The sequence below is a fragment of the Leguminivora glycinivorella genome, chromosome 13, assembly GCF_023078275.1.
Source record: "Leguminivora glycinivorella isolate SPB_JAAS2020 chromosome 13, LegGlyc_1.1, whole genome shotgun sequence".
Classification (NCBI taxonomy): Eukaryota; Metazoa; Arthropoda; class Insecta; order Lepidoptera; family Tortricidae; genus Leguminivora; species Leguminivora glycinivorella.
Genome location: NC_062983.1, coordinates 19,455,731 through 19,481,950, shown reverse-complemented (window position 1 = coordinate 19,481,950; position 26,220 = coordinate 19,455,731). Strand labels below are relative to the sequence as shown.

Sequence of the window (26,220 nt, the reverse complement as noted above, 5' to 3'; positions counted from 1 at the left end):
TTCATTTCGGTCATTGATGGGATTTTATTCCTAACAGTTCATAGTTCGTGAACGACACAAGCCTACTTCTTTTTCGTTGAAGTCAACAACCAAGGCTTATAAGTATCATATTATTGAACTTGGCTCTCATTTCACATTTATGTTTTTGGTGGGATTTATTGTTTACTTCGGGCTTTTACAGACATTGATTTCGTAAAACCTAGCTTATTACCACGGCGGTCGATCAGTGTTGTTGTATCGGGCAGAAGTTTTGGGGAAGTTGTATGAAAAACTACATTCAAGTACATAAATCGGTGGTGGCTATAATAATACTGCCTCGTTTTTCACGCAGGGTAGGCACAATGGCTGTCCATTTGCGGAAAATGACCGATACAACTAACTGGTACATTTTATAAACAAATTATTTTTCTCCTCACTACCTGGCCTCGGAAATACGTGTTTAAGTAATTTGACCTTGAATATAGTCAAATTAACTGTTTTAAAATTTATAAAAGTAGGTGAATCTAGTAATGAAGATGATTTACCACCTGTAGAACTACTGGAAGCAGTGATAAACGCATTTTTTGCGTTGTAGTTTTCTCGCTATAGTGAGGGGAAAAGTTTTGTGTTACACACGGGCAAATGTATTTTACTTTTCGTGTATTGAAAAACTCGCTAAGTTCAGCCAATCCTTTCACTTGCTCGTTTTTCAATTCCACAATCGGCGTTAAAATACAACTTTGCCCCTTTGTATAACAATAGTTATTTGTTATGCAAGGGGGCAAAGTTGTATTTTAACGCCGAGTGTGGAATTGAAAAACGAGCAAGTGAAAGGATTCTATAGTTGAACCAAGAGCGAAGCGAGTGGATCGAAAATAGAATCCTGAACTTGCGAGTTTTTTAACACACGAGAAGTAAAATACATTTGCACCCGAGTGTAACACAAAACTTTTCCCCTCACTATAGCGAGGAAACTACAACGCAAAAAATGCGTTTATCACTGCTTCCGGTAGTTCCACAGGTGGTAAATCATCTTTATTACTAGATTCACCTACTTTTATCAATTTTAAAACAGTTAATTTGACTTTATTCAAGGTCAAATTACTTTACCCACTAGTGGATAAAATTCGTTTTTACCCGCTGGTATTAAAGGACAAAACACCGTTTGTTTCCGAGCTAGTGAGGGGAAAATAACTATTTCACCACACCAACCAGTAAAGGCTTACTTTGCTATTCGAAAACAGATAGCGAAATTGCATTTTATCCACAAGAGTGCAAAGTAATTTCATACAAATTTTAACTTGATGTCATAAGCTGGGTGGTAGAATTTACTAATAAATGATGATTTTGAATCATAAATATTGAATAGATTGTTGGATGTGACTTAGTTTGATGTTTTAAAGTCACTATTTTGATCGTGTTGGTGTGGTGAAAAATTTTGTGTTTCACTCGGTGGCAAAGTTTGTTTAACCTTCGTGCCTTGAAACCCTCGCAGCGTTCAATATTCCACTTTTTGAACCACTCGCTACGCTCGCGGTTCAATATTGGAATCTTTCGCTTGCTCGGGTATCAATATTGGCACGTGCAGTTAAACAACAACTCCCCCTTGTAAAATAAATACTTATGGAAACATTGTTAAAACAAACTGAAACACACGAAATAGTACATAACACGTCGCACTTGTATCGTATCTACGACGTTTTTCAATGACCCTTTGAAGTTTCGACATGACACATCTTTCTGGTTTAGCCCATTGGTTGACTGGTAGAGAACGCCTTGAGGCATTAAGTCCGCCATTTGTACCTTCTTTTGTTGTGCAATAAAGATGTAATAAATAAATAATATAATAATGAACCACTACTCGCCCTAGTGCGATAGAATAGCACCTTGTCAAAAAATAACCAGTTTAATTACGATGTAACCAACTTCGATTTACAAAGATTTACACTTTATTCTCAAAAATATTAAGAATGTTTAAATTTAAATTTAATCTTAGTCTTATTTCTAAATTTAGTTATTAGTTAAGTTTAGCAAAAAATGTATTTTGATATCCAGCTTAGTGATAAAAAAAAAAAATGTAGATACTGTTAACCTAGGGAAGAGCGGGGCCTCCCAACACAGGCAACTCCTTGCTTACCGGGCGGCTCCATCCCCTAAATTATGACCATGTGTTTAAAGAAATAAAGAATTTTGTATTTTGTATAAAGAGAAAACAAGGATTTCCAATGAATGCCCGAATGAATTTAAATTACTTGCAAAGCTTACCAAATTTAGCAGAACTGGAGTATTTTCACACACACGAATTTGCAATTTTAGGAGTGGCCGATTCTGATATATCGGTTTGATATTTTTTTCATTGCATTTTGATAATAATTACCTACTTTAATACGAAAAGTTATGGGCCAAAATTACCACAGAGTGGCAGCCCAGGCCAAAAAGGGGACCCGGCAGAGATCACGTGTCGTATGTGATGATTTTTGAAAGGATAGCCGAGGACTGCTCAAAACCGGGAGGAATGAAAAAAGTCGGGGGAGGCCTTTGGCCAGCAGTAGGACATTACAGGCTCCTTATGAATGGAAACAAGTTGTGAAATATCTATTCGCACGTGTATTGTGTAACATTTCACAGTAGGTACAATACAATTTGTCGCACTAGTAGGAAATTGGGTCTTACTAGGATTTTACTCAGCCGATATCCAAAATTATGAGAAGAGAAAGAATCAGAGAAGAAGATTGGATAATATGAAAATGCTCTTAGTGGCTCACACTATTACAATCGATATTGTATAAGAAAGAAAGAAAGAAAAAAGAAAAAATATTATTTGGTATAAAAAACATAGGTACAACACAATACAAAACGAGTGAACCGGTGTACCAAATAGGATGCCGCTCAGCGCAGACCGCCTAAGAGATACGGCACTGATTTTCAGGGCACCCATAATTAAAACTAAAACTAAACTTAAAACTACATATAACAAGATCAAAACAGACCAGACAAGGAACATACAGATCTAAAACAGAGAAAGAAGCAAAATTGAGCATTATTGCTGTTGGATTTAGAGTAAATACTTTTAAAGTTACACTTAAAAGAGTTTATCGACCTTGACTAAAAGACGTATCAAAATACGATAAAAAACTATATCACTTTGTTGAAACCGAATCGGCCTTCCGAATTGATATTTAATACATATGAATTTGCAATTTAAACCTAAATGTTCTAAACTTTAAAGGACGGCATCGCTTTGAATTTTAAAACATCTGAAAATTGAAATGCCGGTTTCGTTACGGCACGGATTTTATTTTACTGTTTCGTTACTTTAAATATTTCAGTGACTGTGAATGTTTAGTCTAACTTTTGTTTTGTTTTTCCGGATGGCAGATGAGTTTTTATGTAGATTTTTTATAAAAAAAATCTCTGTTCTATATAAAGCCGTTTGAATGGAAAAATGAATTTCTTTCTGCTGTTTTGAACTCACGGCACTCAACTAGACTTTAAATGAGACTATAAAACATCATCATCATCATCATCATCTCTAGGTCTCTTTAAAGCAAGAGTAAATAGGTATCTCATAGGTAAGCGTGCTCCACCGTAGACCGCATCATCACTTACCATCAGGTGTGATCGTGGTCAAACGTCTACCTATCCATAGTAAAAAAAAAAACATAATCCCGTTTTAGAACTGCCAGTCTATTAAACATAATGCAATTGTTGCGCTAATATAGAAGTAAAAGAGAGACACAAAGAGCTTTGCTGCCGAAGCGCAAGCGATTATGACGTTGGCTTAGCCACTCAGAGAGCGTAGACAAGTTGCAAATCGGTCGTTCGTAGCGTATCGTAGCTATCGTTCTTTGTTGTATCTTTCATATTGGTAAAAAGTGGCAATCATGTGCTTGGCCTAGCTAGGTGCTAGGTCGTTCGCATGTACTCGGCGACATACTCTCGTGGCAATCATGTGCTAGGCCTAGCTAGGTGTTAGGTCGTTCGCATGTACTCGGCGACATACTCTCGCGGCAATCATGTGCTTGGCCTAGCTAGGTGCTAGGTCGTTCGCATGTACTCGGCGACATACTCTCGTGGCAATCATGTGCTAGGCCTAGCTAGGTGCTAGATCGTTCGCATGTACTCGGCGACATACTCTCGCGGCAATCATGTGCTAGGCCTAGCTAGGTAGCAGAGGACGGTCCACCATAGACGCTGTAGCCGCTCTGAGGGACTTCGGGGTGCTAGCAGCCAGCCAGAGGGAGGGAGTGGTTGCGGTGTCACTAGACATCGCAAACGCATTCGGGTCCCTACCCTACACCGTCATTGGTGAGGCACTCCGTTACCATGGAGTACCCCGTTATCTGACGCGCGTGGTGGAGCATTACCTGACGGGGCGGGTAGTGCTTTATGAGCAGAGGGGTGTTCGGAGTGCGAGGGCGATGACATGCGGGGTTCCCCAGGGCTCTGTGCTGGGTCCCCTTCTGTGGAACCTCGGCTACGACTGGGTGATCCGAGGGGTGCAGCTTCCCCGCATGATCACCGTGTGCTACGCGGACGACACACTGGTGGCCGTACGGGGAAAGGAGCTGGACGAGCTACTCAGGAGGGCGGCGGTGGCGACCGAGCTTACGGTGCAACGCATAAAACTCCTGGGGCTACGAGTCGCCCTGCCAAAGACCGAGGCCATGGTCCTCGGACGGACGAGAGGGTGGGGACAGTTGCCGGAGGGCACTTCAGTCAGGGTGGGAGGTGAGTCTGTCCAGGTCAGAGCCCACATTAAGTACCTGGGCCTTGTCCTGGATAGGAAGTGGACCTTCGAGGAGCATTTTGCTAGACTGACTCCCCGTCTTGTAGGTGCTGCTTCGGCCTTGGGTCGCCTACTGCCTAATCTGGGGGGGCCGAATGCTCCATGTAGGCGGTTATACGCAGGAGTCGTCCGGAGTATGGCGCTCTATGGTGCACCGATTTGGTCTGGACACCTGACAAGACGCGCAAAGGTATTGCTCCGGCGGCCCCAGAAGTTCGTAGCTCAGCGGATGGTGAGGGCCTACCGTACTACCTCTTACGCAGCGGTATGCCTCCTCGCCAGCACTCCACCCTGGGAGTTGGAGGCAGAGGTACTAGCGGAGAGATACCGACTGAGGGCAGAAGCCAGAGGGCGTGACGAGCTCCCGGACGCGGAGGAGGCCGAAAGAACGTCAAGAGCAGCCGCGGAGCGCCTGCGTCAGAGGTGGAGGGTTACCTTGGAGGATAGCCACTATGGAACCCGAACTATAGAGGCTATTCTCCCAGTAATGGACAGGTGGGTTGATCGGAGGAAGGGCGCCCTGACTTATCGGGTCACGCAGATAGTGTCCGGACACGGGTGTTTCGGACACTATCTGCATAAAATACAGAGAGAACCGCGGCCTCAGTGCCACGAGTGCGGTGTGGCGGACGACACGGCCCAACACACTCTGGAAGAGTGCACTCGTTGGGCCGTGGAAAGAGCTACCCTCAGGGCAGAGACGGGAGCGGCGGACCTCTCGCTACGCGGCGTAGTAGAGACTATGCTGGGTAGCGAGAGAAAATGGAAGGCGGTGGCCTCCTTCTGCGAAGCAGTCATGTCGCGGAAGGAGGAAGCAGAGAGAGAGCGAGAGGCAGCTGTTGACGCTCCTCCGCTACGACGAAAGCGGCTGGGTCGAAGGCGGAGAGCGTACGCTCGCCTCGAGCCCTAGAGGGGCCATGCCCCATATGTGATGCCGGGAAGGGGGATCAAGCGTTTCCGATCCTCCTTTACGATGCGGGTGCCCTGGTCAGGGCTACCGGAGAGCGCAGTGGTGAAGTGAAACGTTCCGAACCCAGTGCGCTCTCACAACGGAAAAGAGGGTGAAATGCCGGAGTGGGTTTAGTGGGTAGGGCCGTTTCTCCCCTTCTCGTCAGGAGAAGGGAAAGCAACGGCGAGTCCCACACAGCGTGCGCAACAGCATTCCCACTCCGTGAAAAAAAAAAAAAAAAAAAAAAAAAAAAAAAAAAAAAAAAAAGGCCTAGCTAGGTACTAGATCGTTCGCATTTACTATTAGTTGCAATACATGGAGAAATTATTAATTAATTCATTGATAAATTCGCCATGGACTTTTGCAGCTGATAGTACACATACTATTAGCTGGAAAAGTGCATGGATAAATTATTAATGAATTAATTGATAAATTCGCCATGCACTTTTTCAGCTGATAGTACACAGACATCGAAATGATGCGCGCATCATAATGAATGACACGGAGTTTTCCCGAATCACCAGTGAAATTGGAATATTATATTGGACTCCAATTAGGCCAATTACGGATGAAGTCGATGAATGACCGAAATTAAATATAAACATATCGAGTTGCATTTAAAAATAATATCTTAATGTATTCGCTGATTGAATTAATATAGCTACAGTATTTTAATAATATAATGACTTTTATTTTACGCTATTATTTTCAATATATGCCTACATTTTGTAACGAAACGATGTATAATGAAAAACATGAGTTTTTCTTTTTATAACACTTTTATTATCGCCTGTTGTCTGCCTCTATTTATAATCATTTGTTTTGTCTCCACTGTATCTTTTGCTGAGGTGTGCCAATAAAAAGTATTCTATCTATATATTATATCATTACATGTTTCAAATTAAATTGATTGAGTTCATCGGCAGGCCCGCCGAGTGAACCCGTCTTTTCAATGTTTTTAAGGCTGCTTTCAAAAAAAAACGTCAAAAGAATGTAAAATTGATAGTTTTAGTCGGTGAAATACTACACTTTCCGTTATCCAATAGATTTATTTAATTCAAGTTCCAGTTAGAGCATCTTATTATCTTGATTTTTATAAGACTGGATTTTTGAAAACTAACTCACTAAATTAATTATGAATTTTTCTCTAATGCACGTTTAGAAAAACGCACGTATAAAGCTGAATCAGTCGATCTTATTTGTAAAATTTGGACAATTTTGAATATTAAAACGGGTAAATTTATAATTCGTATATCCTGTACCACAATCATTTCAGACTAGATTTTTATTTTAAGTTTTTGAAAAAGAGTAAACTAGCCTAAGGCGAATTCAATTTTTTTCAGAAATAACCTAAAATTAAATGACAATTTCTTTGAAAATCTACATCACATCGAAGTAAGTTTTGTACTAAATTAATCTGCAACGTTTACTTAAATTGCTGTTATGCCTTAGTGATTATAAATTGCTATTATTGATTTTTGCCTATTTTTTGAAAACGAGCCTTCACCGGTACAATTATTACCACATTTGGACATTTTCTCATATTTTGTTAGATCAAGTAAAAAAAGTCCTATAATGTGATATATATTTATAAAATACTCGCAAAGCCCTTTAATTTGATACCACACACGGTATGATCTTAACGACATCAACTGGTAAAGGCTCAAAACATCCTATTTTCATACATAATTTTTACCCAGTGTTAATGTGGTGAACAATTTAGTGTTTCACACGGTTACAAAACTTGCCTTGCCTTAAAACCCTCGCTTAAAATATTGGAATCTTTCGCTTGCTCAGTTATCAATATTGGCACGTGCGGTTAAACAACAACTTTGCTCCCTTGTAAAACAAATAACTATTGTTTTACAGTTAAAATTAATTAATTTATTTATTTATTTATTTAAACTTTATTGCACAAATTTACAAAAAAAAGAGTACAAATGGCGGACTTAACGCCTTGAGGCATTCTCTATTCTATTAATTAAAATTTGTATGCAATTACATTGCACTCTTGTGGATAAAATGCAATTTTGCCATCTAATAGCGAAGAGAGCCTTTACCAGTTGGTGTGGTGAAAATGACTATGAAATGCCTCACGGAAGTTTAACAAATAGTTTTTAAATCTTCAATAATATATCATCATCATCATATCAGCCTTTTTATCGCCCACTGCTGAGCATAGGAGCCACTTCTCCCGGTCCTTAATCAACCCGCATTTTTCGGATGTTTTCTTCTATTTGTTAGCGGCCACCATTCCGTTAACAACCTGCCATCACTCTGCCTAGCAACATGTCCCGCCCAACTCCATTTTAGTTTAGTAATAACGAAACCTACGTCTTGCACCTTAGTGTAATAATATATGTATAAGACTAACTATTATTGGCCATTATTTTGTTGCGTTAAATAAAAATAAAAATAAATATATTTTTTTAATTTTGTCGCTTTACTTCAAACTCGGGTAAATCGATTCTGCTTTAAGGTTGATTATGTATAAAATTATATGTAATAATCCGAAAAAGAATCAACCTTATAGCAGTATGGATTTACCCGAGTTTGAAGCTAATTAAGCGACACATTAGAGATGACAACTAGGTACATAAAAAAAATTTCATTCGGTTTAGTCCGTCAGTTAGATCATCCAAAAATACTGAACACATATTTTATTTATAAATACAAAGATATAGAGAATCAAAGTTCCGGAGTGGGGGGTTGTGACGTCACATTTAAGTAAAAATTGCACCTAGGCGTGACGTCTCGCGAAACTTCACGTACTGTACCGTCGTCATTCTTCGTTTCCGAGAAAAAATAAAAATACGTGTCTAATATTCTTTGATAATCTGACTGACTGTTTTTGGGGTTCCGTAGTCAACTAGGAACTGTCTTTCCGTCCGTCCGTCCTTCCGTCCGTCCGCGGATAATCGGACTAATTAGTTTTTCACGCCAACAAAGTGCAGTCGTCTTGCCTATTAACGTCAATAAAAAAATGATTGTACTATTATTACATTAAACTTTTGTTTCAGTGCTCCCAAGTAAGCCGTTCTTCTTCGACGAGTTGGACAACAAGGTTGAGGACAAAATCGGGCCCTACCACGAGGGAGACACGCTGGTGCTCAAGTGCCTCGTCATTGGAGGTAAGTTTATATCTATCTATTTAATACCTTTTTTTATTATTATAAATTTAATGGGCTTAGGCCGGCAACAGACAGTCTTTCATAATCTTAAAAAATCATAATCTTATGAAATCAGATCGAGTGCCTTGCCACACACTTTATTAAAATTCAGATTATTCGCAATCTGTCAGATCAATCTGAAAAAAAAATCATAATCTTAAAAAATAAGACTGTGTGTGGACAGTTGCAAAATTGTATGGAATATGGAATATGGAATGTCCATAGACTAGCCAAAGGCAAAGACGTGGCCTACGATGGAGTGAGCTCGTCCCAGAAGATGCCTGTTCACCCTAGATTTGAAGGTTGCCGGGTTATATGAGCTCGGAAATATAGCCTACCTTGCCTTTAAACGAGCAATCCTTATAATTTATAATATACCGGCGATCTAAAACAGCTGTAACAATTTCGCTTGTGGAGGGTTTTGGGGGCCGAAAAATCTATCTAGCTTATTGTTAGTCTTATTGGTCTTAGGACTCGGGATTTTTTTTTTTGAGTTTTCATGCGTTTTTCGTTCGCATTATTCAACGCAATACGGTATATCATTGTATGAAATATCATCTAAAACACGATATAATAAAATAATACTCCGATAATCAAATATAAATTGACAACAAGAATTAAAACAACTCTTAATAGATAAAGTTTTATATTAATTATACTTTATGAATAGAAACAATACAAATGAGTAGTGAACAATATTTTTACTGGGTTTACTAAGCCTTGAGAAAGTGGTTTAAGTAAACTTTGTTGAATTTACAAACTTTACACTTATTAGAACCTCTACCATAGTTTATTGACGATAGCGTACCTAAACCAATCGAAAACGACACGGAAAATGACATGATTGATTGAGTGTATAGTATGAATTTTCTGAGATGAACTTTTCGGTTTTGCCCTAATCTGTTAAACAAAGGCCTTTGTTTCTATTATTCGCGGTGGTTAGCTCCCGTTTCCACAGCACGTGCTAAGTCTCAGTGTAGTTAAAAAGCAACTATCATGATAGCAATAAGGTTCAAATTTATTAAACAGTTTGCAGTGTGCAGGTAACTTTTTTTGAAGATGACAAAACGTGTTATCTCCGAAAGGGCTTTTTATGGATTTGAACCTTATTGCTATCATGATAGTTGCTTTTTAACTACACTGAGACTATAGCACGTGCCGTTTAAACGGGAGCTAACCGCAGCGAACAATAGAAACAAAGGCCTTTGTTTAACAGATTAGGGCAAAAGCGAAAAGTGCATCTCTAAAAATTCATACTATATCAAGAAAGTGTTCTGCGTCCCCGACGGTTACTAAAAAGAGGATCGAGTATCTAGAGAGTTTAATGTCATAAAGTCAAATGTGTAGTCACAGTGCGTAGACTGCCATCACTCGACTCAGAATTAAAATTAAAACCTTGCTTTGCTTCTTCTTCTTCTCCTTTATTTTGCGCACTGCCAAGGAGTGGAATTCCTTGCCGGCAACTATGTTTCCGAGCTCATATAACCACAACCTTCAAATCACGGGTGAACAGGCATCTTCCGGGCGAGCTCACCATCGTAGTCATGTCTTTGCCCTTGGCTAGTCTGTAGCCAAGAGTAAGTCCATTTATAATAAAAAATAAAAAACTTTTGAACCTCAGTTTTGACAATTTGGCCCATTAATATTTGGCTCATTAATCTAGCCGAGAGTCAGCCAAAGATGTTGCGTCATCTTGCCGACCGTGTATTATTCTTGATGGTTCCACGGTAAATGTTTATACCCCTTATTCATTAAACGTTCACTAAAGTTATCAAGCCGATAAAGCTCGTTTGTCCCTTTCTATCACACCAAAACATCGGAAAGGGACAAACGAACTTTATCGGCTTGATAACTTTAGTGAACGTTTATGAATAAGGGGGTTAGGCTTTATTTGTCAAGATGATACGTATTTGACGCAATCGAGTAACATGTTCCTAAACGATAACAACACTTGGTAGTGGGTCGGTTAATCAACTCCTAATTGAAAGGGGTCATCCATCAACTACATCATAATTATGGTTAGTGGGAGGGAAGGGATAAAGAAAATGTGACAAGCTATGAAAAGAGGGAGGTGGAGGAGTCACAAACTTTGTAATGGCACTTTAAGTTCATCAGTGACAGTTTTATATTAACCTATTCATTTTACAGTGAGCTGCGAAATTTCATGGGGAAGTTATGAATGAATTCATTGATAAATTCGCCATGAACTTTTGTAAACGATTTAAGAATTATTTATTTTCAAGGTATTTTGTGTTAAGAAAATATTAACTCAATACAATTTCTTTCGCTAAAACGATGGTAAAATATTGTTAATACTTACCTAAAATTTTAATTAATAATATGTACCGATTTCGTCTAAAGATAATTTTAATAATTAGTAACTTTCGCGCCAATTCAGGGGTAGAGGTTTGCCAAATGTGACTAAATGTCTCAAGATTTGAACCCTTCCTTGGCACCCTTGGTCACATGTCACATTTGGCAAATTGGTAGGGGCCAAAAAAGATAGGTATTCGTGTGACGTAATCAATGTATGACCCCAACTAAAGTAGTGAATTTCGTATGGCCACTGTTTCAAGAGCCCACGAGTAAGTTCGGGGCTTTGTCACATATTAAGGAGTTCAGCCGCTACTTTAAAACTTGAGGTCCAATTTAATAAGTTTCCGGAAACTTACACGGGTGCTGTGGCTGGGTCGTAAATAATATGTACCGATTTCGTCTAAAGATAATTTTAATAATTAGTAACTTTCGCGCCACTTCAGGGGTAGAGGTTTGCCAAATGTGACTAAATGTCTCAAGATTTGAACCCTTCCTTGGCACCCTTGGTCACATGTCACATTTGGCAAATTGGTAGGGGCCAAAAAAGATAGGTATTCGTGTGACGTAATCAATGTATGACCCCAACTAAAGTAGTGAATTTCGTATGGCCACTGTTTCAAGAGCCCACGAGTAAGTTCGGGGCTTTGTCACATATTAAGGAGTTCAGCCGCTACTTTAAAACTTGAGGTCCAATTTAATAAGTTTCCGGAAACTTACACGGGTGCTGTGGCTGGGTCGTCTCGGGACTATGACGTAAGTTGATTTAAACTTATGTACGGTGTAGCATTTTTATATCAATTATTCGGAAATATTTTTCTTTCTCTAACACTTGAACTCCGCTTAAGATTAAATTAAAGTACAGATTATTTTCATTCAAAGTAGGTTATTTACACCAGAGCAATTTTAACCTGGGGTCAATTTCAACTAAACCAGATATTTTCCCCCCTTAAATCTCTGCGCGCGGAACGCTCAATTTATGGCGAAACCATTAAAAAGGCAGCACAACGACCCCAATGACCACGACTAGATCATACCTAGATATTTTCCATGTGCTCATGTGTTCACTGAACAAGCGTGCCATATGTGGCCTCTGGAAACATAATAAAGCACTCCATTTAATTGTTTAAAACGTGAAAAATATTTAGATTACCTAGTTGAAATTCACCCCCAGTCGAAATTGTTCCGATAGATACACCTCTCTACATCATTTTGCGCCCTTGTAAAACAAGCTAATTAAGTGTCGTTGCTCCTAAAATGTATTTTTGAAGCTTTGTTACAGTTATTCAATATAAATCTAGTCTACTAATAACAACCTAGTTAAAGTGTCGTTGCTCCTAAAATGTAATTTTTGAAGCTTTGTTACAGATATGCATATAAATCTAGTGTCAATCTCAATTTTAAGAAAAAACAAATGAATTGGAGACGAGCCAGGAACATGTTAAATTAAAAACTGCAAAGACAAAACTAGAATCGACCAAGTAGCCAATGAGTGAAATTGATTGTCAAAGTTACGCTGTGAAAAACCGAATCGTTCTATTTCACGCCTTGGTCTATCTAGTCAATCCTTTATTTTATTTGTTCGTGGAAGTTTTTTGCTAACGGACCTGTTCGAAAAGTTTGCTTTAAAATGTCCGTATATTCTCCTTAATAGAAGAGCGAGGGCGGGAGAAACTTTAATGTTTTTAGGGTTCCGTACCAAAAAGGTACAACAGGAACCCTTATGGTGCGACTCTGTCCGTCTGTCACATTACTAAATATCTCGATAACTACTAATGCTATCAACTTGAAATTTGGAATAGTTGTAAACATTGTAAACCTCTACAAATAGAAAGTATCATATATTTTTTTTAATTTATTAATTTTAATTGTAGAAAATGGCGAAAATGACAGGGGGCACACTGTAAATTTCAAGTTACTAGGTCAAGGTGGGGTATCATTAGAAAGAGCTCAAATTGAACGTAAATAAACTATTTTTTATAAATTTTGTTGTGGAAAGAAACGGAAACGTCATTTTGGTCACTTAAAAAGGAGAATAAATTAATTAATACGAAACTAAAATAAAAGAGCCACCTTTCTGTGATCGTTATGACGTATTCTATCAGAATAATATATTGATCCTATCTTCAAAAAAATATTACCTATCCAAATCGTAACTCGCGTCGATTTAAAATTCTTCCTTCGGCCGTGTCTTAATTTATCGCTACTCGTTTCGAAGTTCCTCTTTTCGGTTAGCTCTAATAGATACATATAGGTATCAGTAATATTTAATCCATACTAATATTATAAATGGGAAAGTGTGTGTCTGTTTGTTTGTCTGTCTTTCACGGCAAAACGGAGCGACAATTGACATGATAGTTTAAGTGGAGATAGTTGAAGGAATGGAGAGTGACATGGGCTTATTTTGTCTCTTACTAACGCGAGCGAAGCCGCGGGCAAAAGCTAGTACATTATGCATTGTCATCGAGAAGAAATAAACCTTGGCCCAACGATCTCTCATCAACTCTGTAAGCGATGGATAAGTTACCCCAGAAATGAATGCCTTCCAGTGGCGACGCGTGAAAATTTTTCTTGGTAAAGCCGGAGGGGTTTTAGGGATCTGTTTTGTATGAACTTCTACAGATACTGCAGAATTTTAGGGAACCCGTTGGGAATCGAGTTGTATCGACGCTACGCCACTGATGCCTTCATTACTCGCTCTACCAAAGGCAATGTAGCGAAACAACTTTTTGTAATAGTAACAGAGTTTACTTACCGTTTTTTAGCTTCGTTAAGGGATTCTAGGGAATCCACGTTTAAGCTTGTATGTTCCTATTGACGGCTAAAAATTACGTAAGCCTTATATTCATTGAGATAAAGTGTAAAATGACGTTACTGTGTGTGGTCGCTTGGAGTTATAGATATAGGCTCATTAGATGCCACATTTAAACTCAAATTTATAAAGAAAAGAAAACAAATATTCATAATTAGGTGTAGTAAATTTTGACCGGTGAATGTAGTACATAATTAAATTTGACGATCCAGGTTTTTCCCACATCATTGCAAAATCAACTGGCGTAGTTGGTAGTGACTCTGCCTGCTAAGCCGCGGTCCTGGGTTCGAATCCCGATAAGGGCATTTGTTTGTGTGGTGAGCACAGATATTTATTTGTTCCTGAGTCATGGATGTTTTCTATGGAAATAAGTATGTATTTATCTCTTTAAGTATGTATATCGTCGCTTAGCACCCATAGTACAAGCTTTGCTTAGTTTGGGGCTAAGTTGATCTGTGTAAGGTGTCCCCAATATTTATAAGTTTGACGTGTCTGTCTGTCCGTCTGTCTGTCTGTCTGTCTGTCTGTCTGTCTGTCTGTCTGTCTGTCTGTCTGTCTGTCTGTCTGTTTGTGTATGTGTCTGTCTGTGTGTGTGTCTGTCTGTGGTATCGTAGCTCCCGAACGGATGAACAGATTTAGATTTATCTTTTTTTTGTCCGAAAGCTGAGTTAGTCGGGAGTGTTCTTAGCTATGTTTCATGAAAATCGGTCCACTATGTCGCGGTCGGTGGTTTTTTTAATTTTGTGGTTTGGTTATATTTTATTTACACGGGAACAAGTCTTTTGTTTTATTTACACGGGAACAACTAGCTTATCGCTTACTTGCTTTCGGTGCGGAGCCGGTGCCTAAAACTGACACTGCACATTTTTTATACAGCATCTAATAGAAAGCAATCTATGTCTTGCTACACTGGGCACCGGTTTAGGAATGTCGCTTAAAGAATACTGTCACTATTTATTACAAAGCGCATCCTGACGAAGATTGAACTTAATGAGACATTTTTCAAGCGGACAGTTGGTCACAGCCAATTAAAAAGGTTGCGTACGCGCAGCGGCCATTTTTGATGTTAAATGCACGTTTGAAGTTACATTTCAACAAACGTTCGTTCAGACAGACAAACATACACGTCAAACTTTAAACGTACCCCTGACGCAAAAACGACGTTTAAAGTTTGACGTGTCTGTCTGTCTGTCTGTGGCATCGTAGCGTTCGAACGGTTGAACCGACTTCGATTCCGTTTTTTTTTTGTTTGAAAGCTGAATTAGTCTGGAGTGTTCTTTCATCGCGGGTTTTTCAAAATTTACATTTTGCATTGTGGACTGCGGTTATCATAATTTCATAATGACTGAAATGTTTAAAAATAAAATAAGGTGTAGGTAATTTCAAATGAAATTCAAATGATAATCACCCTTGATTCCATAGTAATAAGCCCTTTTCGGAATTTACCGACGGTTTTTGACGTTCGGAATTACCCGAGTACACCTTACAACAAAATGATGTGATGTAATGAGCGAATGACCCATTTCAAGGGGAATATAAATTTGGGCAAACACGATTACAATCCCGGTTTCAATTGAACAATTTGGTATTGTTTTAATTATTTTTAAACTGGTTTTGATACAACCTTGAAAATAGCACAGGCTGTTTAACTCATTCCAATGAAGTTAAAGATGAAACGAGAGATGTTATAAGGTACATGATTAGTTATCACTAAGGTCAGACAGAATGCAACCCAACTATGTATTACTAATTTAGTGAAACTTAACAACGTTGCAGTAGGTGTAGAGTTCCCAAAATCCCTTCGTCTGTTGTTTTCTTGATATGCTTTAAATTAGGTATAGGCTACTTTCCTCCTAGTCAAATCAGCTTCTTTTTAAGAACTGTCAAAACGATTTTGAACGACTTGCTAATATGGAATTAATACTAAATCGAATTGAGTGACGTCACGGTCAACTGATTTACTTTATATATTTCTATTTGATTTATAAAATATCAATTGGAGTTAAAAATAACTTCTGTCCCTGTTTCTCTTATAATTATCTGATGATTTATTTCATCCATGGTATAAAATATTTTATTTGAAGTACAGTCAAGTTGCCTATAATACTTAGCTACCAATTTTACCAATCTTTGTTAAATTTTATCTGATTGGCAATATTCGTGACAGTGTGGCGCTGATTGTCTCAAATATAACGTCATCTTATGTCATGACCAACATTATTGCTAGCGCCGGCTGTAAAATCCTAAATGTTTAAATATAAAAGCCCACTAAATGAGGACAGCACTAGTCGTGAACGTAGTGAATAGCTCAGTCCGCTAATAAAAATATCAATCACGTGAGCTAACACGAATCAAAACCGTAACCAATTCTTCAAATGTGAATAGGAATCTGAACGATTGGATATGATCCGGTTATATCTTGCCGAATCTAGAAATAGGACGCCATTTTACGAGTAAAAGGTTATAAATCTCATAGAAAAGTGCTTGATAAGCAGTCGTAAAATCACAATGTCTTTGTCTAAATTCACTGAACTGCATGGGAAAGCTTTCTTTGATTGTCTGGGATTGGATTTAAGAAAAGAATTCTACGTTAAATTATATTAAATGACCGTGTCAGGCCCCGTAGCCGAATGACATTTCTACGACGCGAAACGAAAACGAAACGCTGCGAAAGGTAGTTTGGCTCTGTCGCGCCAATACGCAAGAGCGATAGAGATAGATATCTACGAGTTTAGTTTCGTGAGTTTCGTGAGCGTTTGTGCATTCAGCTACGCACGCAAATATCAGTAATTTATTTATATTATAAGCTATACAGTGTGGAAGAATTCGGGCCCTTCAGAGAAACTACCTAAATTTTTAAGCTGGCTCATTTTTAACCCCCGACGCAAAAACGAAGGGGTGATATAAGTTTGACGTGTCTGTCTGTCTGTCTGTCTGTCTGTCTGTCTGTCCGTCTGTCTGTCCGTCTGTCTGTCTGTGAATGCAGTTTTGTTTCTTAAAAAAAAAAGAATGTCTTCTTTAAGTAAAGTGAGCCAGCATGAGGATTTAAGGTAGTTTCGCACCAGGGTCTGACTTATTTTTCCACCCTTTACCTTTACTGTGTGGGTACAAAAAATGTTCTATTAAATATTTACATAAGTAGATTACAGCATGGTGTATTTTTAGGGTTCCGTAGCCAAAATGGCAAAAACGGAACCCTTATAGTTTCGTCATGTCCGTCTGTCCGTCTGTCCGTCTGTCCGTCTGTCCGTCTGTCACAGCCGATTTACTCGGAAACTATAAGTACTACAGTGATGAAATTTGATGGGAATATGTGTTGTATGAACCGCTACAAAATTATGACACTAAATATTTAATTAATTCAGGCTACATACTAGAATAGTTTACAGATTCAGTCCATATAAGTTTCCGTCGTGTTTTCTCGGAAACGTTCGTATTTTAACAACACCAATATTTTTTGTACTGAGATTTACTGAAATAGCATTTCGCGTTCGTGCAATTCTGTGAAATTTGCATTTTGAACTACATTTTTTTTAACTAGCAAAATGTGTTCATACAGTCACTGCACAGATAATCTATAGATAAAAATATCTACATTACGAAAGTCGTATTTTTTTTCACAGTAAAAAAGAGTCAAATTATTGATACGAAAATTTTGCGTAGATGACCCGATTCTGTATTAATTTTTTGTTTGAGGAATCTATTTACAAATCTACAGCCCACAGAAACACTAATTTATTTAGTATCATTTGACAGTAGTGACCCGCCATTGGCTTCGCTGTATGACAGCATTCGCTATTGTGTTATAAAACATTAAATAAATAAGCTTTCATAACGCCAACCAATATTGTCAAGTTATGATTATCTTCTGACATAAATCAATATACTACCCAGCGTCTGTCTACCGGTATACCACTCATCATTCATGCACCATAATCTGTCAGATTAGATTTGAAGTACCAATAAAAGTCACGACTAAAATAAGTAGTGGTTATCACTGCCGGCCTAAACAACGCACCAATCGTTAGCTCCATAGTTCATCGTAGTCATCTCTCTATTGCTCTTATAATTTTAGGTATTCAAATAAATGTAATACAAAAATATATTATATTACGTTATAACTAACTATGGGAACAAATCAAATTACTCAAAGGACAATAGACGAAAGTTCCGTAGGTCCTTCCGTCACCAGCACACCGCACCCTCGTTGAGCTTTGGCAGCCTTACTCATTAGCTTACACAACACTATAAGTAGGATCGAGTGCTATTTGGCTGCGGTCTTCTGTAAGGCATAGGTACTTCCCCAGTTGCTTCCACTGTCCACACAAAGCGGAATATTATTTGCTATGCCCTACCTTGTATATGTATATCTACCTTATATTAGTATAATTATGACATCTTATTTCGATTTTTAGTTACGTTTTGTTCGACACGGAGTGTATCGTTGGCTAGGCTAGTGAGCCGAATAGTGCAGCACGGCCCACCGCCATCGTATTTCTATTTGGGCATTCATATGTGATTATATGTAATCATCTAATAATATACTATCAATACGTACAATCACAGATAACATGTACCAATGCGGTTTCATATTGTATGCAACTTTGATTGAGAACATTGACGAATGGGTAAATTAAGTACAGTGAGCGAAAATAATTCACCGATTTACATGAACATATTTATTTAATTAATATAAGAAACTAATACTAATAGATAGTTTATTGATAAAGTCGCCATAAACATAAATTAAGAGTAACTTTAAAATGATCTGGTTTAATTTATCGCCCATATAAATCTTACACACTGCAGTATAGGAAGATTATACCATCCCATCCATACATTAAAATGCGACCGCCTAAGAACGTGCAAAAAGTAGATTAAAAATTAATCTCTGCGTCGACCGTCATATAATGTATCTAACAAAATTATTTCTTACTGACTTGTTGCCATTTTTATGTTTATTCCCCACACAATTTAATGTCACATTCGACACACATAACTCAACCTACTCAATGGCTTGCTGAAAAAGATCCTATAAAGGTATAAGCGCGTTTTTACACCCAAAACATCTATAAAATGTGCTTAATGTTTTATGTGCTAGTGATAAAATGTACGTACGTTTAGCGACATCCACATTTTTATGTCGGCGGAGTAATCGGCAGGAAATATAAAATGTAGACCTTTAGGAGGATAGAAGATCCGTCGATTCTCAATATAAACGTAGACCTCATTTTCCTCCCTGGGTAGCCGAATGCACAAACGGTTACGATAATTATCATTAGCGTCGCTATAACACTTTAAAAAAGGTAATAATGTTATTTTATCGCGTTTGACTAGTGTGTGTCTAAAAAAAGTATATCACTCTTATGTATTGGCGCGACAGAGTCAGACGCGATTCGTTCGGCGAATACGGTCAACGATTATCATTTCAGCTAGGCCTTAGACATTGTAAATAGTACATTAGATATGATAAAAGTGCGAAAAAAAGGAAGTTCATTTTTACACGTGTATCGTACATTTTTCATTACAATACAGATGGCCCTCTGAAGTTACGACCAGTGTGCGTAGCCGAATGCACAAACGCGTATATTTTTCGTAGCTATCTATCTTTATTGCTCTTGCGTATTGACGCGACAGAACCAGACTGCATTTCTGCGGCGTTGGGCATCGCAGATATGCCATTCGGCTACGGGTACTGACAAGACGTGAACCCTGCGCAAAAAGCCAACTAACTCTGATTTAATAATCTAAGGAGGAAAATCAGGACTGCATTTGTATGAAGAACCAGTTACAGGAGAATCCTCTTTCGTCTTTAGGGTTATGCGACAATTGTGACGCGGAGCAAAGTACCGGGGTAGTAATGAAACATTTCTCGGCATCGCTTTCATTTCATAAAACCTGAGAACGTGCAATTTTGTGAGAATATAAATAAAAACAAATTAAAGAATTTAATTTTATGTCATTTGGAAATCGTGCGTGGGGTAAAGCCAACACTTAGTGCGTTTTCACATTATCCGATCCGATTCAAAGGCAAAAATCAAAGATGACGGCTTAAATATATATGGGATCCGATGTCGGGTCGGATAATGTGAAAGCGCACTTAGAGGCCCCTTTTAATTAAATAATTTACTCTAAAAATCGTATTGTGAAACAAACCGATCATTATCAGATCTCTGTATAGAAATTATCATAGGAATGAAAAATTGATATGAGTTATTACATACTAATGTATTTCGTGGGTTTACATTAGTAGTTACAAAAATATTATTTATACTCAAATCGGTTTTTTACTTAAATTGTACTAGTTACGTGACTTAAGTGTATATAGTGTATATCTTTGTTTTAAACATACTGCAATAGTTATTTGTTTTACAAGGGGACAAAGTAGTTGTTTAACCGCACGTGCCAATATTGATACCTGAGCAAGCGAAAGATTCCAATATTGAACCGCGAGCGTAGCGAGTGGTTCAAAAAGTGGAATCTTGAGCATTGCGAGGGTATCAAGGCACGAAGGTTAAACAAACTTTGCTACCGAGTGAAACACAAAATTTTTCACCACACCAACACGAACAAAATACTGACTATAAAACATCAAAATAAATCAAATCCATCAATTTATTCAATAATTATGATTCAAAATCATAATTTTTCGTTTTTTACGTAAAATCTAGCAGCCAGATTAAAAGACATCGAGTTAAAATTTGTATGAAATTACTTTGCCGCCTTGTGGATAAAATGCAATTTTGCTGTTTTCGAATAGCAAAGAAAGCCTTTACCAGTTGGTGTGGTGAAAATATAAATATATTAAACTTAAATACATATTAGCTAAATAGGCTATGTTACACGCAAAACGATATTTGAAGTGTTGGTTGAACTCTACTGGGAAATTATTTCAAAACACATTATCTCTAGTAACCCAATAATAAACCAACTAATGTAACTAATAAGCAATAACAATAATCATTGTAATCAAACTACACACGCATTCCAATCATCACATACTCTTCACAATCGATTCGTATCTAAGGTGAGAATGTGAAATATCGATCATATGTTTAGAACAATGGGCTTGATAAGGATCGGAAGATTGCCTTCAATATGTGCTTCATCATGGCTCGAGTATCGATACAATCAATCAACCTGGCTTAGGCCGGTTGCCCACACCTGCGGGCGTGCATTTAGGGCGACCGATGGTCAGAGGGTTTGTATTGTCTATAGCAAAGATAATATATTTAGATAGCTTAGGAACAATTCGATGAGCTTTAGGCACAAAAAAGTCGAATAAGTACGGTCACTACATTTATATAAAATTCAGACTACTTGTATCCTAAAATATAATAGTTATTTGTTATACAAGGGGGCAAAGTTGTATTTTAACGCCGAGTGTGGAATTGAAAAACGAGCAAGTGAAAGGATTCTATAGTTGAACCACGAGCGAAGCGAGTGGTTCGAACCCGAGTGTAACACAAAACTTTTCCCCTCACTATAGCGAGGAAACTACAACGCAAAAAATGCGTTTATCACTGCTTCCAGTAGTTCCACAGGTGGCCTACATTCACCTACTTTTATCAATTTTAAAGCACTTTATTCAAGGTCAAATTACTTTACCCACTAGTGGATAAAATGCGTTTTTACCCGCTGGTATTAAAGGACAAAACACGTGTTTCCGAGCTAGTGAGGGGAAAAAGAACAAAATAGTGCACCGACATTTTCCTGAAACATGGCTTAGAACACTTCCGACTAATTCAGCTTTCAAACAAAAGAAAACTAAATCTAAATCGGTTCATCCGTTCAGGAGCTACGATGCTACATACAGACACACACACAGACAGACAGACACGTCAAAGTTATAAAAAAATAAAACATAAATAGGAAACTTAATAAAATGCTAGAACTTTTTTTATAGGAAAATGAACATTCGCGCCTAAAAATTTTTAAATTGGCTGCTTTTTCTAGTGACGGAAATAGCTTAACGTACTTTGAGAAGTTGCAGTACATCCTAAAAATTGTTGGATATGTTCACGAAAAAGACAACATACCTACGTTTCTACTTAAGAAATTTCCCTTTCTAGCATGCATTTCTCTTGAATGCATGTGAAATAATTATATTGACGATCATAATGTAAATTCATATAGGTTAACATAACATAATTTATAATGTAATTTATCATTATGAAATAAATAAAACTAAACCAAACTAAACTAGTTAGTTCAGGGAGTCGAGTTTCTGGGAACGCTAGTTTTAAGTCCTTATGTAGTTGGTTCTTAGGACCTTAGCTCATTAGTCTCATCATTACTCAATGTCCTTAACCAACTTAAAACAGTGTGCAACTATTTCAATTACCTAACATTGACATTCATTAGCGTCTTCTTCATCAAAGGGACATAAAAGTCGAAACATGTTTACCAAAAAATTGCAGAAGGCGCCGAAAACTTTACTAGAAAACTACACTTTTTTTTAATCTTTGGCACATTTTTTACTCGCTCTAAGGGCCCATTTAGACGGTACGAGAACTCGCATACGAGTTTTATTACATTGCGGTATTTGATGGCTGTGCAAAATTATATCTACCCTCAACAGCCCGCAATGTAACTAAAATCGCATGCGAGTTCGCACGCCGTCTAAATCAGGTCTAATCCTTCTAGGGATCTTTATTATAGGCTTATTCTCATAGAAGTTTAGCAGTGTATAGCCGAATGCATTGCTCACGAAACGCTCACGATGAATGAATGAATGAATGAATGAATGAAGGGCCTAACCTATCCATCTGATATATTTACAATAACTCTGTTGACAATGCTGCACTTTACACCACTGCCAGACAGTGTACCTAGGTATTGTATTTATTCCATACAAAGTCACACACATCGCTTCGGCTAGACTTCATCATTAGTTCGTAGTCACGGTGTCTCAGCAAAACGTGAGTTTTATTCCTTATTCATAAACGTACACTAAAGTAATCACGTCGATAAAGTTCGTCTGTCCCTTTCCGACATGTTGGTGTGATAAAGTGACAAACGAACTTTATCGGCTTGATAACTTTAGTGAACGTCTAAACGTAAAAATGTACCTTGGAACCATCAAGAATAATGCACGCTCGACTAGATGGCGCTACATATTTGGCTGACTTTCGGCTAGATGGCGCTAATGTTAAATGGCTAAATTATCAAACTGAGGTTCAAAAGTTGTCTACGGGGGTTAATGTGTACAAAACGCGAGAATTTAGACAAGTGTTATATTTTTATTGCTTAGTCTGAAAACTTTAGCACGACTTCTCATCTCGCAGCTACAGTTCTGTGTGTAACCAGCATTAAACTTACAGTATGAATTTGAACTTTACATTAGTTACTGACAGCTCCAAGTGGGTCAAACTTGGTTCAAACTTTCAGAGGTTCCCTTTGAAACAATGAGATGCGTAAAATACAAGTTTGCTAAAAGAATAAGTTTACCTAATGCAAGAGGGTTTTGCTTATTTTATTTAAATATCTGGGCAACCGAGCTTCGCTCGGTTCTGTTTCGTATCCTTGACATGTGTCGCCATCTAGTTCAAAAATGAATAGTACCTACATCGAGCGAAAGAATTCTCAGCCTTAACAACACAACTACTCCACACGAGATGGCGCGCATTTCGCCACAAAAACTCAAATAGTGTATTTTCTATTCGTTTTAGCCTTGACCTGTGTCGCCATCTAGTGTTTGCAATAAATAGTACTTACATCGACCAAAAGAATTCTGTCTTAACAGTACAACTACTGCACACGAGATGGCGCGCGAAGAAAAACGCATGAAAACTCGAAAATTCGCGTTTTCCGGGACCTAAGGATAAGTTAGACCGATTTTTCACCCCCAAAAACCCCCACATAACAAATTTCTGCGAAATCGTTAGAGCGGTTTCCGAGATCGTCAGTGTAAATAAATATATATATAAATAAATAAATAAATAAATAAATATACAAGAATTGCTCGTTTAAAAGTATAAGATATTAGACTTATATTGACCGGGATATAGACCGTGATTACACTGATTACCTTTTTGATTTTTGTCGAGCTCCCGACGACGAGTCTAATGAAAATAACCGTGAATCATTCAAAACTCTTATTCAATATTGTTCACAACAAATGGTTGCAATGGAGTAGAAACTTCTAAAGCGTTGTACCTAGAGATGGGCCGAATATTCGGTAAATATTCGGTATTCGGCATATTCGGCAAGTTTTTCAATTTTCGCATTCGGCCGAAGTATTCGGTTGCTTTGCCGAATATTTACCGAATAAACAAAGTAAATAACTAATGAAGATCTTACGTATTCCATTGGATAATGAGCTCCTATTTTAGTAACTTTTCAAGGAACTGCTAAAAAGAGAGAAACCTATGCATCAAAATATAAATACAATTGTTTTGTAAAAAAGGTTAAAAATCTTAGTTTAAGGGTTGAGAAGAGTTCAGAGTTGTTTTAACTAAGTTTTAGTTATCCATTAAATCATAAGAACATAGTTGTAGTAACATATGTAACCATTATCAATCATTTAATAGTTTTGATGAACATCCTCTTTAAAAATATGGCGTAACTGAATATTCGGCCGAATGTTCGGTTCGGTAAAAGCTGAACCGAATGTTCGGCCGAATATTCGTATTCGGCAAAGTCCATATTCGGCCCGTCTTTGTACCTAATTGATTCTTCACGTCGCGGTATTTACAAATCAACAATATTACCTTAGTAATAAATAAATAATAAATATTTGGGGGACACCTTACACAGATCATCCTAACCCCAAACTAAGCTAAGCTTGTAGGTACTATGGGTGTTAGCCGACGATATACTTACTTATATAGATAAATACATACATAGATACATAGAAAACATCCATGACAGAAACAAATATCTGTGCTCATCACACAAATAAGTAAATGCCCTTACCGGGATTCGAACCAGGGACCGCGGCTTAGCATGCAGGGTCACTAACGCAATTTGGCCCATATTCTTAGCTTGATATGTTTTAAAATGTCAAATATTAATATTAGCGCCATCTACCGAGCGTCGGTGTATCGCCATCTAGCTACCGTACCTTTTTCTGTATGGTTTTGGGGTACGTTTTTTTCTTAGACTTTATCGGTCTTTACGCAGTTATATAGGTCTTTGGCACTACGCAATAGGCCAGACCGGTCGGCAGCAGTAGCTCTTGCTCGCGGCTTCGCTTGCGTTAATCGCGCTTGGATGTGCCTGCCGTGATAGCCCTTATGGCTCAGCCACGACATTGGACTAAGCGCGACAGCGGTGAACGGCGGCCATACATTGTAGCGAGACACAGCGACGGGACTTTTCATTCGCACGTATGGCTATCGCTTACCGCTGTCGCGCTTAGACCAATGTCGTGGCTGGGCCGTTTTTATCACGCTACCAGTCTTACCCGCCTGTGTCACAAGTCAGTCACAACTCACAACTGAAACTGTGTTGTTTTAAAACCCCATGCATTGTATATTTGCTACTTCTAAATACATGCTTTTTTTTTTTTTTTAATTTTTTAATTATAAACTGGCCAGTGATTGACCTTAGTCGCACCTGATGGAAAGTGACGACAAGGCCGAGGTTGTAGCTCACTGGTTCAGTAAATTGAATTGAATTGAATTTAATTCATGCTTTCTAAAAGGTTTTTTCTTTTTATAGGAAGTCCACCACCGCGCATCAGCTGGTATTCCGGCGAGACCCTCATAGACGCTTCAGATGAGGACAGCGACATCCCACTGATGAGGGAGAACGAGCTATATCTGCCTCTCACTCGGGACAACGCCGCGGGGCTCTCTTGTCGCGCGACGAATACGAAACTAGCGCCGCCTGTCGTGGCGACGCTGCAAGTCAAGTTGTATTGTAAGTTCGGAAGTTATTAAACAAGTCCTTATCAAAACTGTCTAATAAATCACAATACCAAACATTTTAAGTCCACCAGGACTTACAGCTCACGTAAAGTTTATTGTCTGCAATTAGATTAACTAATTTCAATTCTTGACCATCGCCAACTTGAACAACATTCTGAATTTGGATACTATTATTTTATACACCCCAGCTGCATAAGTGTATGTAATATCCACTTTATGACTTAATTTCACTCATAATACTATAATTACTTATGTATAATATGTATATTCATGTTGAAAAAAAAATTTTTTTTTTCTTTAAAACATACACACAAAGATCTCCTAGTAGGTATACA

General features: G+C 38.0%; 1 protein-coding gene across 1 annotated transcript; it reads left to right on the top strand.

The window, feature by feature from the left end:
* The first annotated feature begins 4,400 nt into the window (after positions 1 to 4,400).
* Positions 4,401 to 5,678, top strand: LOC125232320. Its single transcript, XM_048137947.1, has 2 exons — positions 4,401 to 4,710; positions 5,032 to 5,678. The coding sequence occupies exons 1-2, from the start codon at positions 4,401 to 4,403 to the stop codon at positions 5,676 to 5,678; spliced, it is 957 nt and encodes a 318-aa protein (XP_047993904.1).
* Positions 5,679 to 26,220: the final 20,542 nt, after the last annotated feature.